General features: G+C 43.1%; 1 protein-coding gene across 4 annotated transcripts; it reads right to left on the bottom strand.

Moving 5' to 3' along the window:
* Positions 1-212: 212 nt before the first annotated feature.
* Positions 213-11,756, bottom strand: LOC110975567 (uncharacterized). Of its 4 annotated transcripts, none has more exons than XM_022228151.2 (5): positions 11,582-11,756; positions 10,070-10,146; positions 4,576-4,813; positions 3,829-4,058; positions 213-3,516 (listed from the first exon to the last, which is right to left on the bottom strand). In XM_022228151.2, the coding sequence occupies exons 3-5, from the start codon at positions 4,791-4,793 to the stop codon at positions 3,221-3,223; spliced, it is 744 nt and encodes a 247-aa protein (XP_022083843.2). In that variant the 5' UTR covers positions 4,794-4,813; positions 10,070-10,146; positions 11,582-11,756; the 3' UTR covers positions 213-3,220. The 4 variants fall into 4 exon arrangements, with proteins under 4 accessions (XP_022083843.2, XP_022083840.2, XP_086986495.1 ...); XM_022228148.2 differs by having other exon boundaries at positions 10,070-10,317; XM_087130369.1 differs by lacking the exon at positions 11,582-11,756 and having other exon boundaries at positions 10,070-10,890.
* Between the last annotated feature and the right edge of the window lie 1,047 nt (positions 11,757-12,803).

Genomic DNA, 12,803 nt, shown 5'->3' on the forward strand with positions numbered 1-12,803 from the left:
CCTTCTGGAATTAATGATGGGAGGGGGTGCCGCACCCCCCGTCACTATATGCCCCTGGTTAAAAAGGGAACACTCTCCTTCATGTCGGAACTCTTTCCCTTTCTGGGTGTTTTGGGGGAGCTGTCGCTACATTGTCTGTTGTGCATTGACATGCGTTACTTCAGTGTGGACATGCATGGACACTGGTATGAAATAACTACATCGCATGTTACTTCCGTGCCTGGAGCGAAATCCAGCGAATCATTTTTTAATTAATCATTTTTTTGTGTCAACGTAGTATATAAGCACCATGTACATTTTATGTGCAATTTTGTTACACTGGCAATAAATACAAAACGCGTGAGCAAAAGTATTGCAAATATACAAATAGCAATATAAAACGTTTTTCTCGGTAGCCTCTTCCTTCCCGTTTGCAATAAGCCTGATAGGAATAAGTTTGCAGTTGGGCCATGTGACACAAATTCCTCTGTAAGTTGAAAATATTCTGAAGTAAAGAGTATCGGCGCCGTCAAGGATTCGGGCCGCAGTGTGACACGTTTGCCCGTTTTCTTCTCAGAACCTCAAATTTTGCCCATGGTGCAACCACAAACTCTGGCCTGAATCCACAGGCCAAACCTTCAATCAGGCGCCTTAACTTTTCTTCTAACTCATTTTGGAAAGTTACACTGTTTACCGAAAATGGGTCACTTGGGAGACATTCTCATTGGAACGTGCACAAAATTTACCGTCCCATAAATCAATATTCCCTGATCTGATCTGAACCAAACTTTGTATGTTTTCAATTTGACCCCAATCTATCATCTCTCAAAATCTGGACGGTAAAATTCGGTCTTCTTCTGGTAGCTGGAGCATGCAAATGTCTCCCTTCGGTTGAAAAATTTACCACAAAATGTCTCCCAAGTGACCTATTTGTAAGAATACAGCGAACCGTTAAATAAATAATCCCTGATACCCAATATTACGTAATACCCATATGTCACAGAAAACCCTTTTTACTGTTCAATAAAAAAATTATCACATTCTTGTATTAAAGATGAAACATGTATGTGGATCCCAACACAGAATTGATTCTCTTTGGTTGATGCGCAGTTCAAGACAATCACCCAAAAACGACCCACTAGATGTGAGGTCCTGTACATCACCGGGGTGTCTGCACTGTCAAAATGTTCACGAGTGTGCACAATACTCGTTTTCTGCAGCCCGCCCCCTCCCCCAACGCGGACGCAAGGGTATAGACTAATCCTATTAGACGCCATAACTGCGGTGGCACCGCACTCACACGCACATTCCTCAGCTTGACGCGCGCGTGCATTTGGCAAATCGCGACACCCTATTGGTTGAGGAGGAATGCAACGCGCGCGTACCACCTGTCCACGAGCGTTGTGCCACCGCAGTAATGGCTTCTAATCCTGGTTGTCGAATTACACTATATACCCCTTTCAAATTTCCTGAAAAGTGCATCGAGAACCCCGACCATCAGACTCTACTCACTTGACTCGGACTCGAATCGAACTCGAGTCGGAGTTTTGTGATTCGTGAGTTATGAGTTGACTCTGGACTTGGCAAAAATTGATCACTTGCTACCACCGCTACCAACCATGACCATGTGTTTTGAACACACAATTGAAACTGCTGATTAAAACAATGGATGACACCTTCAACTTGATTGTACAGAACAATTATCCACGTAAAAAGGCTATCACGTCCAGTCTAGTCTACATTGAAGCCTACATTTCAAATCTAGCCTCTACTTCAGCCGTCCATATTTGTCCTGTTTCGGATTCTGCTACATAGGTTTATCTTCATATAGCTTGATCAAATATCAAATTTAGAATCAACGATATACATTGTTTGATCCTTGATATAAATACTAGCTTCTCAGCATTGGCATTATAATAAGATGTTTCACACACAGATCGTGCAATAATTTATAAACATTGCATTGAAAGGCAAATATATACATGCAAATATAAATATAATAAGCGCTTTCCTCTAGCTATAATACAAACGAATCTTCACAACCTGTGTCGGCAAAATCCAGATTTTTCCTTTCTTTCACATTTTCCAAACTTGTGTTATAAAAGCCAGCAGGCTTTGTAAATTGGAAACAAAATCTGGCCTAAGTTTGGACACCGTGTTTTCGAGTGCTTGTACACGCATGTATAGTAAGGACGATTCACAATAGCGCGCCTCCAAGAGTTTGCAACGCGTTGGCTAACCAGAATGCGCGAAATTTGTCAACCATTTCCAAACGCGCATTGGGTCGGCAGATTTCGCGCACTGTGATTGGCCAACGCGTTGCAAACTCTTGGAGGCGCGCTTCTGTGAAACGGCCGTATTAATGCCCTATGCACTACTTTCTCCGGCTCCACAGAGCAGAAAATGTGAAATGCACGAATAGGTTTTTTGTCATATCTTTTTGTCCTTTATCCAGCACCAGCTAGGCCTAGTTGTATGAAAAAGGAACACTTTTTCCCAATTTTTCCTGTGCTCCAACCCTGGTAAATTTCATGCTCTGTTCTTTACCCAATACAAACAAAATGCTGGCTTTATATACCGTATGTATAATGCATTCATACAAAATAGCAGTAGAACAAATGAACTTTATGCAATAAGTATAGAGGCCGATCTGCATAATACAAAGTGGACAATATTTACAATTTCTTTTTCAAAGTATTTAAACATCGCTCAATTTACAGGCAAATCGGTCGTCTCGTGTGGACATCTGCGACAAAGATGACAGCTAAATCCCGTCCTTTATCAAAATGCAGAGCGAAAGGGTTATTTTCTAGATCATGAAATTTTGGCCCCCAAAAGAGCCAATTATCTCAAAGCAAAAAAGCACAACTCAATTAATCACGATACTCTCCCCAAAGTAGATCAATGAAATGAAATAATTGTGAAAAGTAACTACACCCTGTCCATTCTGCACCCCTGTCTGGCCCCTCCCCCATTATTTGTTTATTTTATTTTCGAATTTTGTTAGGGAATGCGGAAATCAGTGCGGCATAATCAGGAAACCATTGGGAGACTTGGGAGACGCTTGATGCTAGCAAACCGGTCCCGCGCACATGAGTGGTCCGATGGAGCCAGTGTGAGCATGTTCAAAACGACTCCATCAAGCGTCTCAAAAATTTCCCCATTGAAAGATGCCCTAACCATGAAACCACTGTCACAAAGATGGTGTACTACTTGGGTCTTATTGAACTCAAACTTATTCCTAAACGGGAGTTTCTGATCGCCCTCTCGAGCTATTACAACTACTCTGATTACTGCGCTTAGATATGCGCACGACAGCAACCGCTGCTACCGTTGTTACGAGAACGATACATATGACAGCAACGGCCACGATTGTCTCGATTTTCCCTACCGTTGGTCCGTCCGATAAGGGTGCGGGTGACTCGGCGCGCTCATCCGGGGGAGCGTCTCGTTGGTCTCCTTTGGACAGGGAGGTATTGGAGTCTTTCTTCACCAGCTGTTTCACACCAGGCCGAGGTGATCTGCTGCCGGGTTCCACTGCATAACAGGAAAACAGGAAACATTTGCTCAATTTGAAATCTTCGGGAATGGATTCCCGCTTCTGCTGCAGTTAAATTCAAGTTCTGTCTGAAATGGACAAAACTCAACTGTCCTGTCTGCTTTTAAAAAATTTTTTACCGCAAATGAAACTTTCGAATCCGCACGGAGCACAAGGTAGGAAGTATGTAGGAATGAATGAATGACAAAATAATAAGAAACAAAGATATCTGAAAGATAATTTATCATTCAAGTTTCAAAACTATCCTGTTTCAACAAAAGTTTCGAAACCACGAGTTCTATATGTCTGACCTGTCGTTGTGGACTTGATCTTAGTCGGGTCGCAAGGATCCATCATGGCCGACATATCAGAGAAGTCATTGGGGTCTCCGGGCAGCCGGCAGGCGTGGAGGTTTGCGTCCAAGATGCAGCCAGACACGGTGCACTCTGTGGCCGAGCAGGCCGTATCAGCGTGCACCGAGCAGGGCTTCTCCTCGTGAACACCTGGAGCGCACCTCGTGCAGGGCATGCACTCGTAGTACCTAGAAAGAACAGACAGCCAATTGAAAATGATTCAAATGTATGCGACTGGTTGCGACTGCGCAGCAGTTTCTTATGCTCTGAGCCTGACACGCCTACCTCCATGATTACACAGACAACTCTCTGCGAAATTGTGATTTACCAAATTTAATTAAGACACATCATATTTTCAGTTGATCGCTGTCTACATGACTGATTCATGTTTATCCCTGTTCATGACATGTCGATTAGGAATTTATTTGGTCCAAGCCAAAGATTTTAAATTGAACTGAAAACGAACCATGAAGCTGAGCATTAAAACACGGCAGCTCTGCGTGCTGTGTGCGTGGGTTCAAACGGAAGTGACGTCACATTATAATCTACACTGACTGGTCACATTCTCCAGGGCTGCTTTCATCTCAGGCGCGTAACGCGCTCACGCATGTCTGCTATGAATAATAATGAGTAAGTTGACCCCCCCCACACACACACCGTTCTTGGAGGGTTGCTCGTGCGTATAAAAAAATCTTGTCTACTCACTTTACGGTTCGGCCTTTCTTTCTGGTCACATGGCGCTCGTGGTACCTCACTCCAGCCTCGCGTTCCGACTTCTTCACGACCAACACGAACTCAGTATCCCTCTTGCACTCGGGCCAGTTTTTGTAAACGGCCGGCCTGCTGCCACTTCCCGCCTGAACGCTCAAGACCATGCCCAATATGCAGATCGCAATGGCAATCAGCGGTAGATAGGGCCGCATGGTTGTTTGCCTCTTTTTTCCTGGAATGAGTAACCAAGCTATGTCATGAAAGGCGCATTGTAAGCTGACGTAAGGTTTGAAAAGATGTAATCTTGATGTTTAATGGCCGCTGGGCGAACAGAAATCGCTGCAACAACATTCATTTAATCCATGCACTAAACAACGAAGAGTAAAATCATACAGGTACTCATAATCTGTTGTGCAAAACTATTTGACAAAGATGCGTTGCTGCATTTAAAGGTGTACTTTTGAATTAGAGCATTGCAAAATTATCCGAGCTTTCCAGGATGACCGAGGGCGCTATTGCAGTGATGTCGTCCAGGGGCCAGGAGACATGGTTCAGGTTTATCGTTCAAAATTGCGAACTTCACTAACTGAAATCATTTCACATTTGATGCCTGACTATAAATTTACTCAACAGTGAAAATTAAGAAAAGAAAAATTGTAGTCATTCAAAATCTGAAAATAACATGTGAGTTTTTTGAGCACATAATGAACATGCATGCATCATGGTGAGGGGTTTTCTGCCGAGATAACACCATGGGGTTGCACATGTATATGGAAATACTATGAACATGAAAAACCAAAAAGGCAACAAAGTACCACTAGAAACACTGAAACAAAACTTAAGAGGCAAACTGAGACACCAGGTGCATCGTGGAATTCAGGTTTTTAATGAAAAAAGTCAATAAAACAGAAGCATAACTATTTGACCTTTCACGGTTTGGCTAAAACTCGAGCTGTTTAGGTCAAACCCTTTATTACCTAGCATATGTGGCAAAGAGAGCCCACGTGATGTTTAAACTATGGGCCTCTAACCTAGTGAACCATCTGCATCCAGCTGCCGGCTAAAGCATACGGGAGCCTAAAACCGCGATCCACGCTGAACGGAATTCCAAAGATTCCTAAACACAACACAAAAGAAGACTGACGAAAGGGGGTCTAGTTTCGTCACAGATTATGCCCCGTGTGTTTCTTTTGACATTTTTGTGCCGGCACACATTAACTTCCGTATCAAGCGGCCTTTAAAGGGTGCAGTGTCCCAATTCAAGGAAAATTCTCCGCCAGGCCGAGGCGCAGAAAAAGTACCCCCCAGAGATTGTTTCGAAAAGAGGGGTCTGTTTGGGCCAGGAAATGGTGGAATTGTGTCAGTATGGCCCAGAATCATCTCTGTAGATTCAGGGGCACCCATCTGGGGGCAAAGCAGACAAAAATGGGATTGAAAATTAGTCAGAAGAGCCCCAGGAAGGTGAGGGATGTCATTTGAAAAATGGCCGCTGGGAGGGCTTGGCAACATTCACTTTTTGGGGGGTGAGTTTGTTTTGGGCGGATAATTAAAAAATTCATTGGTTAACCTACTAAAAATTGAAAATCAAATGAAATCTGAAGGACCAAACAACACATTGATTTTTGTTTGAGAGGCCTCAGGGACTTCAGTTGCCTGCCATGGGGCTCCAAACTTGGTTGATTTTACACTATTTTCAATGGAGCTTGAATTAGTTCAGTGCACCCTATATTGCCAAGATGGCGGCGTCCTGGATGTCATGACGGTTGGATTGAAAAATCATTTCTCACGTTTGCGATAGTTACACCAGTGGTGAAAAGACCGGAACAAGCCAGGGATAGGAGTTTTATGAATTGTGAGACATGAGAAACATTTGATTGTTGGCAGCAACACTCCACTGGTAAATACCCATGCAATCATGTGGAAATTCTGAAAAACAATTAACTCTGTCACTGTTCATGCTGTTTTGCGTGTAATTTTCAAGAAATCAGCAGTGACCGAAGGACTTGATGGTTTCCGTGGGCCAACCCTAACCGAGCTTAACCCTAACGGAGGCCAACCCTAATGACGGCTAACCCTAACGGAGGCCAACCCTAATTATGAAGGGTAACCCTAACAGGGCCCTAACCAAGGGTGGGGGTACTTCCTCGATGGTCAAGTACAGCCCGCGCACCAACTGACCAAGCTGTGGATATATGCACAGGTGACTGAAAGTTCTCGAAACACTCTCCTTGGTGGTTTGTTCCACTCTTGTGTTGGAAGTGCCCTATTTTGGGCTCAGGTTTTCAACTCTTGGGCTGGAGCGTGTCAACGGGAATAAATTCTACGTAGAGCTTTCATGTCAAAGCATGGCTGAAGTTTCATAATTTTCTTGTATTTGATCTCTGCTGTTGCTAGTGTATGGCCAAAGCGGTAACCCTTCCTTGTCAGTAGGACATGCTAGTTGAAGCTATTCATGGGGAAAGGTGCAATTTTCAAATGCTGATTGCACATTCTTCTGTTTGCACTATAGTAGAAGTGTACATGTACAGTGTATGTATAGGCAGTTTGTGCACATTTGCTATTGGCTGACCTTGATGATTTACTCCCCATAGCACAGCCAGTGGACTTTTTTTTCCAATTTATTTTCAAAAATTGAGTTTTCTGGAACATTCTCAATCATTCAGCATTGTTTCTGTGTCAGACTGTGAAAAAGGGGTGTATATAAAGGGTGCAGTGTCCCAATTCAAGGAAAATTCTCCGCCAGGCCGAGGCGCAGAAAAAGTACCCCCAGAGATTGTTTCGAAAAGAGGGGTCTGTTTGGGCCAGGAAATGGTGGAATTGTGTCAGTATGGCCCAGAATCATCTCTGTAGATTCAGGGGCACCCATCTGGGGGCAAAGCAGACAAAAATGGGATTGAAAATTAGTCAGAAGAGCCCCAGGAAGGTGAGGGATGTCATTTGAAAAATGGCCGCTGGGAGGGCTTGGCAACATTCACTTTTTGGGGGGTGAGTTTGTTTTGGGCGGATAATTAAAAAATTCATTGGTTAACCTACTAAAAATTGAAAATCAAATGAAATCTGAAGGACCAAACAACACATTGATTTTTGTTTGAGAGGCCTCAGGGACTTCAGTTGCCTGCCATGGGGCTCCAAACTTGGTTGATTTTACACTATTTTCAATGGAGCTTGAATTAGTTCAGTGCACCCTGAAGCTCTGCCTTGGCCTTGTGTGGAGTAATACTGGGGCAAGTACATGTACAGTAGTAGACTTGGCCTAAGACGTTAGTGATCGATAGTTGTTTTATTTCCGTTGAAGAGCGCCCTCGCACAAGTGCGAGCTGGCGCACTGTCTAATTATGAGTCGTTGGGGGCGCACTACGCAGGGTGTCCGCTATGAAGCACTAACGTCTTGAAACCAAGACTAGTACAGTATTTGTACATGTACTGTTCGTGTATGTACACTGTAGATATGGACACTTATTGCGCAATAGCGAACTCTGCAGTAGGGGATTCCCCGCTGCCACCCAGCGCTATCGCGTACCGCTACAGTGCAGAAGTAGGGCGCGTGTTCTAAAATTTCCTTTCATCATGCTTCGCCGCGCCAGGCGCGCCTTGCCTCGGCCATTGTTGGTGATGATCTGACCTACGTGCAGGAACGAAGGCTGAGCGGCAAAAATATTCGAAAGATGCATTTTTCTTCAGATCTTTCCAGCGTTCTTATGCTATTATCGACGATCTAAGTCATGGACACGTCCGGTAACCTATGCCCTCATTGACGGGGCTACTAATTCGGCAATATTATTTTAGGAAATTTACTTTCATATAGAATAAAATAATGCATGTTGAAATATTGCTAACTTTTCATCTAACGAGGAGGTAACGATGAGTTAGTTTTCAAACAAAGGAAATTTACTTTTATTTGACAGATCCGTCATCATCTTGAAACAGGCCTTGAGCAATTGGAGGGTTTTGTGAACAAAATACATCCCAATTGGAACCCGCCAGTCCAAAATTTACGAGTTATATAGAAATGTCTCTATGATCGGTCCGACACCTCTTGCAAATTGGACGGATATCTGTGTTTTACCAGACAGAAATCCGAAAAAAAGACCCGCGAAATGTAAACACTAGTACTGAGTGCAAACACTACAGTGCCATGACAACAGGCGCATACCCTAATCAAATCACAGTGTCAGCAAACCTATACAAAATGACGGCACTTGAAACTTTGGGTGGACTTAAAGTCCACTAAAATTTTCCATTACAAAGAGAGACGGATATGGGTAAGATCTGAGATTTGACTTTTTACACAAATTTGAATTAAGCGTTTGGAAAGGCGGTGCCATATTATTAATTGGATGTTCGACAGAAAATTACAAGTTCCAAGGGAGGTGAGATAGCTAAGAAACAAGGTTGGAAAACTTTAAGCTATGAAGACAACATGTTATAGTTTTATTGCCAAAAATATTGGTTCGATCCCTGTCCATCAAAAGGCCAACTTCGAGTTTAAATTGTGTGGAAAATCAAGTAAAACCAACATTGTCCCACCATGATCAACTTTTCAGTTTTGCATGTTATTTACTACATTCAATCTCCTCCAACTCTTCCAGTTAATAAAGAAAAAAAGTCTATAAACACAAAGCATTTCTTCCTGTTCTTCCTCCTTAGATTTCCGCGCATTTGCCTGGAAAATTGCCTAAACCAAGCACTAATAAAAAAATATTAATCGCCGGCATGAGAGAATTGACAAACGGAATTCAAATTTCCTCCATTTTTCAAGTTCCTAAAATACTATCCCTGCGACGTGACAGCAGGAACCCGCCCACGCGCAGTGAACCCACCTGTGAGAACTTTCCAGAATAGCCCGCCGTTCACTATGCTCATAGCGCCAGCGCAGTCAACTGGCAATGTAAACAATAACAGAAGCACGTGCCTACCGTCGCGGTGTCTAGCCACATTGCCCAGTCTAACTGGTATTTACATATGGAAAAATAGATTCCCAATAGCATAATGTACACGTATTGAAGATTTTCCTCAATGCAAAATATGCATGGAACCTTTGCTGTATTATATTGACATGCAATACTGTTTACACTCTCCGTCAAATGTATACTCTCGGTCACTCTGTAGAAACTGCTGATTGTAACTGAGATTATGTTGCAATGGAGAAAATGATCACACCTTCGCATGGGTATCAAATTTGTCATTCAATTAGATAAACCAACAGCATGAAACTATTATCATTTCGACTTAGGGTATTCCGAAGAATGTGATTATCGAGCCGCAAGCAGTCTCAAATACAAGTCTCCAACTCGATAATCAGTGCCGATCGAAAGAGCCTCGAAAGTCATTTAACAAAATTACACCCCCATAGGTTCTGTTTAGAGGCATACAAAAAGGCAATTCGCTGAAAACAGAATCAGCAAAACAACTGCGATCAATGAAGACGAAAAACACAAACATTGATCCTAGGCTATCATAATCGAGGGGAACTGAATGCAAAACTTACCAAAATTCAAGCAGGCGGCGACCTTACTAATCCACGTGTTCCAACTGTCTGTGGGAATGCAGTGCACAGGTGTCAACCTAGTACAAATTTTTACAGTCGGAGATCACGGCTATGCGTTGTTGAGGAGGCAAGTGTTTCTTTACTGTTTAAAGCAGTCTCGTCTCACAAGGCATCTTCCCAAGGCTTCCAGTCGGACTCGGAGGGATTTACAACTGCATCAACGGTCCGGTGTGATGTGGCGCAGTATACTGTCGTAGTAAAATTGCCGGGTAGTTAGTTGCAAAAATGAATGGAGCATGAAACACTAGTTATGTTGCTGGGAGTTTGTCATGCGCAGTCGCCGCAGTTTTCGACATGGAATTGTGCCAAGTGTCATGATATGACGCAATCAAACACTGCAAATCGCAGTGTTATGGTGGTCTCTCTCTCTATATATATGCCCCATGCACGTAAATAATGGACACAGTCGAAGGTTAATTCACTGAAATATTCAACAAGAAACACTGAAGATCTTCTCCATATATGGCATTTTAATTTGGCCTCAAAGCACCACGTTGTGATAACCGTTTTCGAACATGTGGGCTGACTTTTTTAAATCACGATCTTTTACCCCTGCCTGAATAGTTTCACGATTTGGATAATGTCCTTTTCAAATTGTTCCCTTCGACTGAGACAGTACACTACGCATATAGAGCCAACTTTCCACTTTTCGAGGACACCAGCTTTACAGTTTTTGTACCTCTATCGGCTACGGAGAGATCTGAACATTTTCTAACCACATGCGTGTACATGTGCAGAGAGTGTAATGGGTCCAATATCGCCCGGCGTATTTGTGAATGAAATAACTGCTGCGCCATGCGCACTTCAGTCAGAATAATACCGTCATGCGCATACATGCATCCGTCACAAGCAGTGGAGCGCGCAAGTAATATTTTAACTTGCAAATTCTGTTTTACTTCTGAACCTTCTTCAGTAGCCTACAAAAGATGACAATTTGTACAGCTTTTCCAAGGCGGAGAGAATGTTGAGACAATAAACAGAAATGCTGGCAGTTATTGGATTCTTATCTGATTCGGTACCTTAGACGCCACCTTCACGGAAAAATGGAATCGGCCGATGATGACCTTTCACCTTCCATTCATGTTTGCACTTCGCGCCAAAGGGTTCAAGGAACAATTATGATGGAAAAATACACTGCAAACACGGTGCCAAATTAAACCCCACGGCGGCTGGTCCGTGGAAGGAACACAATTCTATAAGAATTTAAACTGTCGTTTAACCCATCTGAGGTTGCGATTTCGAAACCATAAGAAAACAACTGGCCAAACTTGTTGAAAGATTTCACAATCGTGCTATATATCAAGCTTATTAAACATATTTCGACTGTAACCTTCAAGTAAGTCCACAGCACAAGCGAAAAGATGCATTTAAAAATTTTGGAGAAATAAAAAAGAAAACAAAATGTGTCTACTTTTGATCAGGCAAACAGAACCCAGAAACGCGTGGGCTTACCTTTCTTTGTGTCTGATAATGCGTTGATCGCACTTAATCGAACTTAAATTCGACTTGAAAAAGAGCAGAACACTTTAAATTCTTCAAGGCCCGGGCCAATTGGTGCCACGTCGATTAGCGTGAGACTTTTCTCATGTTATCTTACAGTTATTGCGTGTTTGCTGAGCGTCAAATGTTGTACTGCTTCGTGGAAAACGGCAGACTTTGCTTATAACAGAGCATTGATCGGCGCGGCGCATGCGCATGCAAATTTTGTTTACTGAGCTCCGTGCATTCATCACTTTTCGGAGGGTAAAACCTCATGATGTCTGGTTTAAGTACGCGCTTCCACGAATTTATGGTATCGGTGCATTGCTGGCTCCGCCCACCACGACGACACGATTCTGAACGGTAGCCATAGCAACTGTGATACAATTGCCACGGATTCGCCTCCCGGAAATGTCCGACTCATTCCGAACTGTTAGTGCACCATTCGGATATGTCGTCTTTTCATTGCAGCTGCTGGTTCCAAGTGAGAGCAGACTGTGACAACAACGAAATCTTGGTCACTGTGACAGATGTTGTAACCACATGACAACTCAGATTGACGAAACTCGGAACATATAGGTACAGGCATCAATACTCAACAGGATGATCTCATAACTCAGCGCCCCCAGACTGGCTTAGGAATGAACTTTTGCTCAATGTGACACTACACAGTTCAAGTTTGGGAGATGGTGGATGGGCTATTGAATCACCTCCCCCCCACCCCCCCAAAAAATAAAAGGGTAACCCAAAACTTTCAGAGGATTTGGACTAATCTAGAGGATTTCCTAAAGACTAAAATGTTTACAATACCACTAATAAGGGAAAGCAATTTTAAAAGGCCATTAATATGCCATTGTGATGTAAGATTGTGCATGAACACGTATTACCGATATGCATCTTTATCATAAAAATTGCCCCTCTATAATGTACATGGTGCCCCCCCCCGCCCCGCTTTTCATATTTCCATGGCCGGGCAAGTCACCCCCTCCCATATTTCCAACACAGATATACTCCCCTGAGTTACGAGGGGCTTGCTGTGGTTCGTGATTTTTTTTGACGGCCTACAAATCGTGATTTGGTCCGCGCAGGCAATTTTGGACCTATTCACCAGCTTGCAACCTTTATGACGGCATGCAATCCAGCTGAAAAGTCTAAAGGTTAAACTAATAACTGTCGTATTCATGGAGTGAACTTT

The sequence above is a fragment of the Acanthaster planci genome, linkage group LG20 (assembly GCF_054643075.1).
Source record: "Acanthaster planci isolate LZ-2023a linkage group LG20, COTS_SCS, whole genome shotgun sequence".
Classification (NCBI taxonomy): domain Eukaryota; kingdom Metazoa; phylum Echinodermata; class Asteroidea; order Valvatida; family Acanthasteridae; genus Acanthaster; species Acanthaster planci.

Coding starts and splice junctions, on each gene's coding strand:
- LOC110975567 (XM_087130368.1), bottom strand. CDS start 9,444: ATGAGCATAGTGAACGGCGGGCTATTCTGGAAAGTTCTCACAG. Junction 4,814..9,401: donor ATTCTGGAAAGTTCTCACAG/GTGGGTTCACTG, acceptor TACTCATTCCAG/GAAAAAAGAGGCAAACAACC. Junction 4,059..4,575: donor AAGAAAGGCCGAACCGTAAA/GTGAGTAGACAA, acceptor TGTTCTTTCTAG/GTACTACGAGTGCATGCCCT.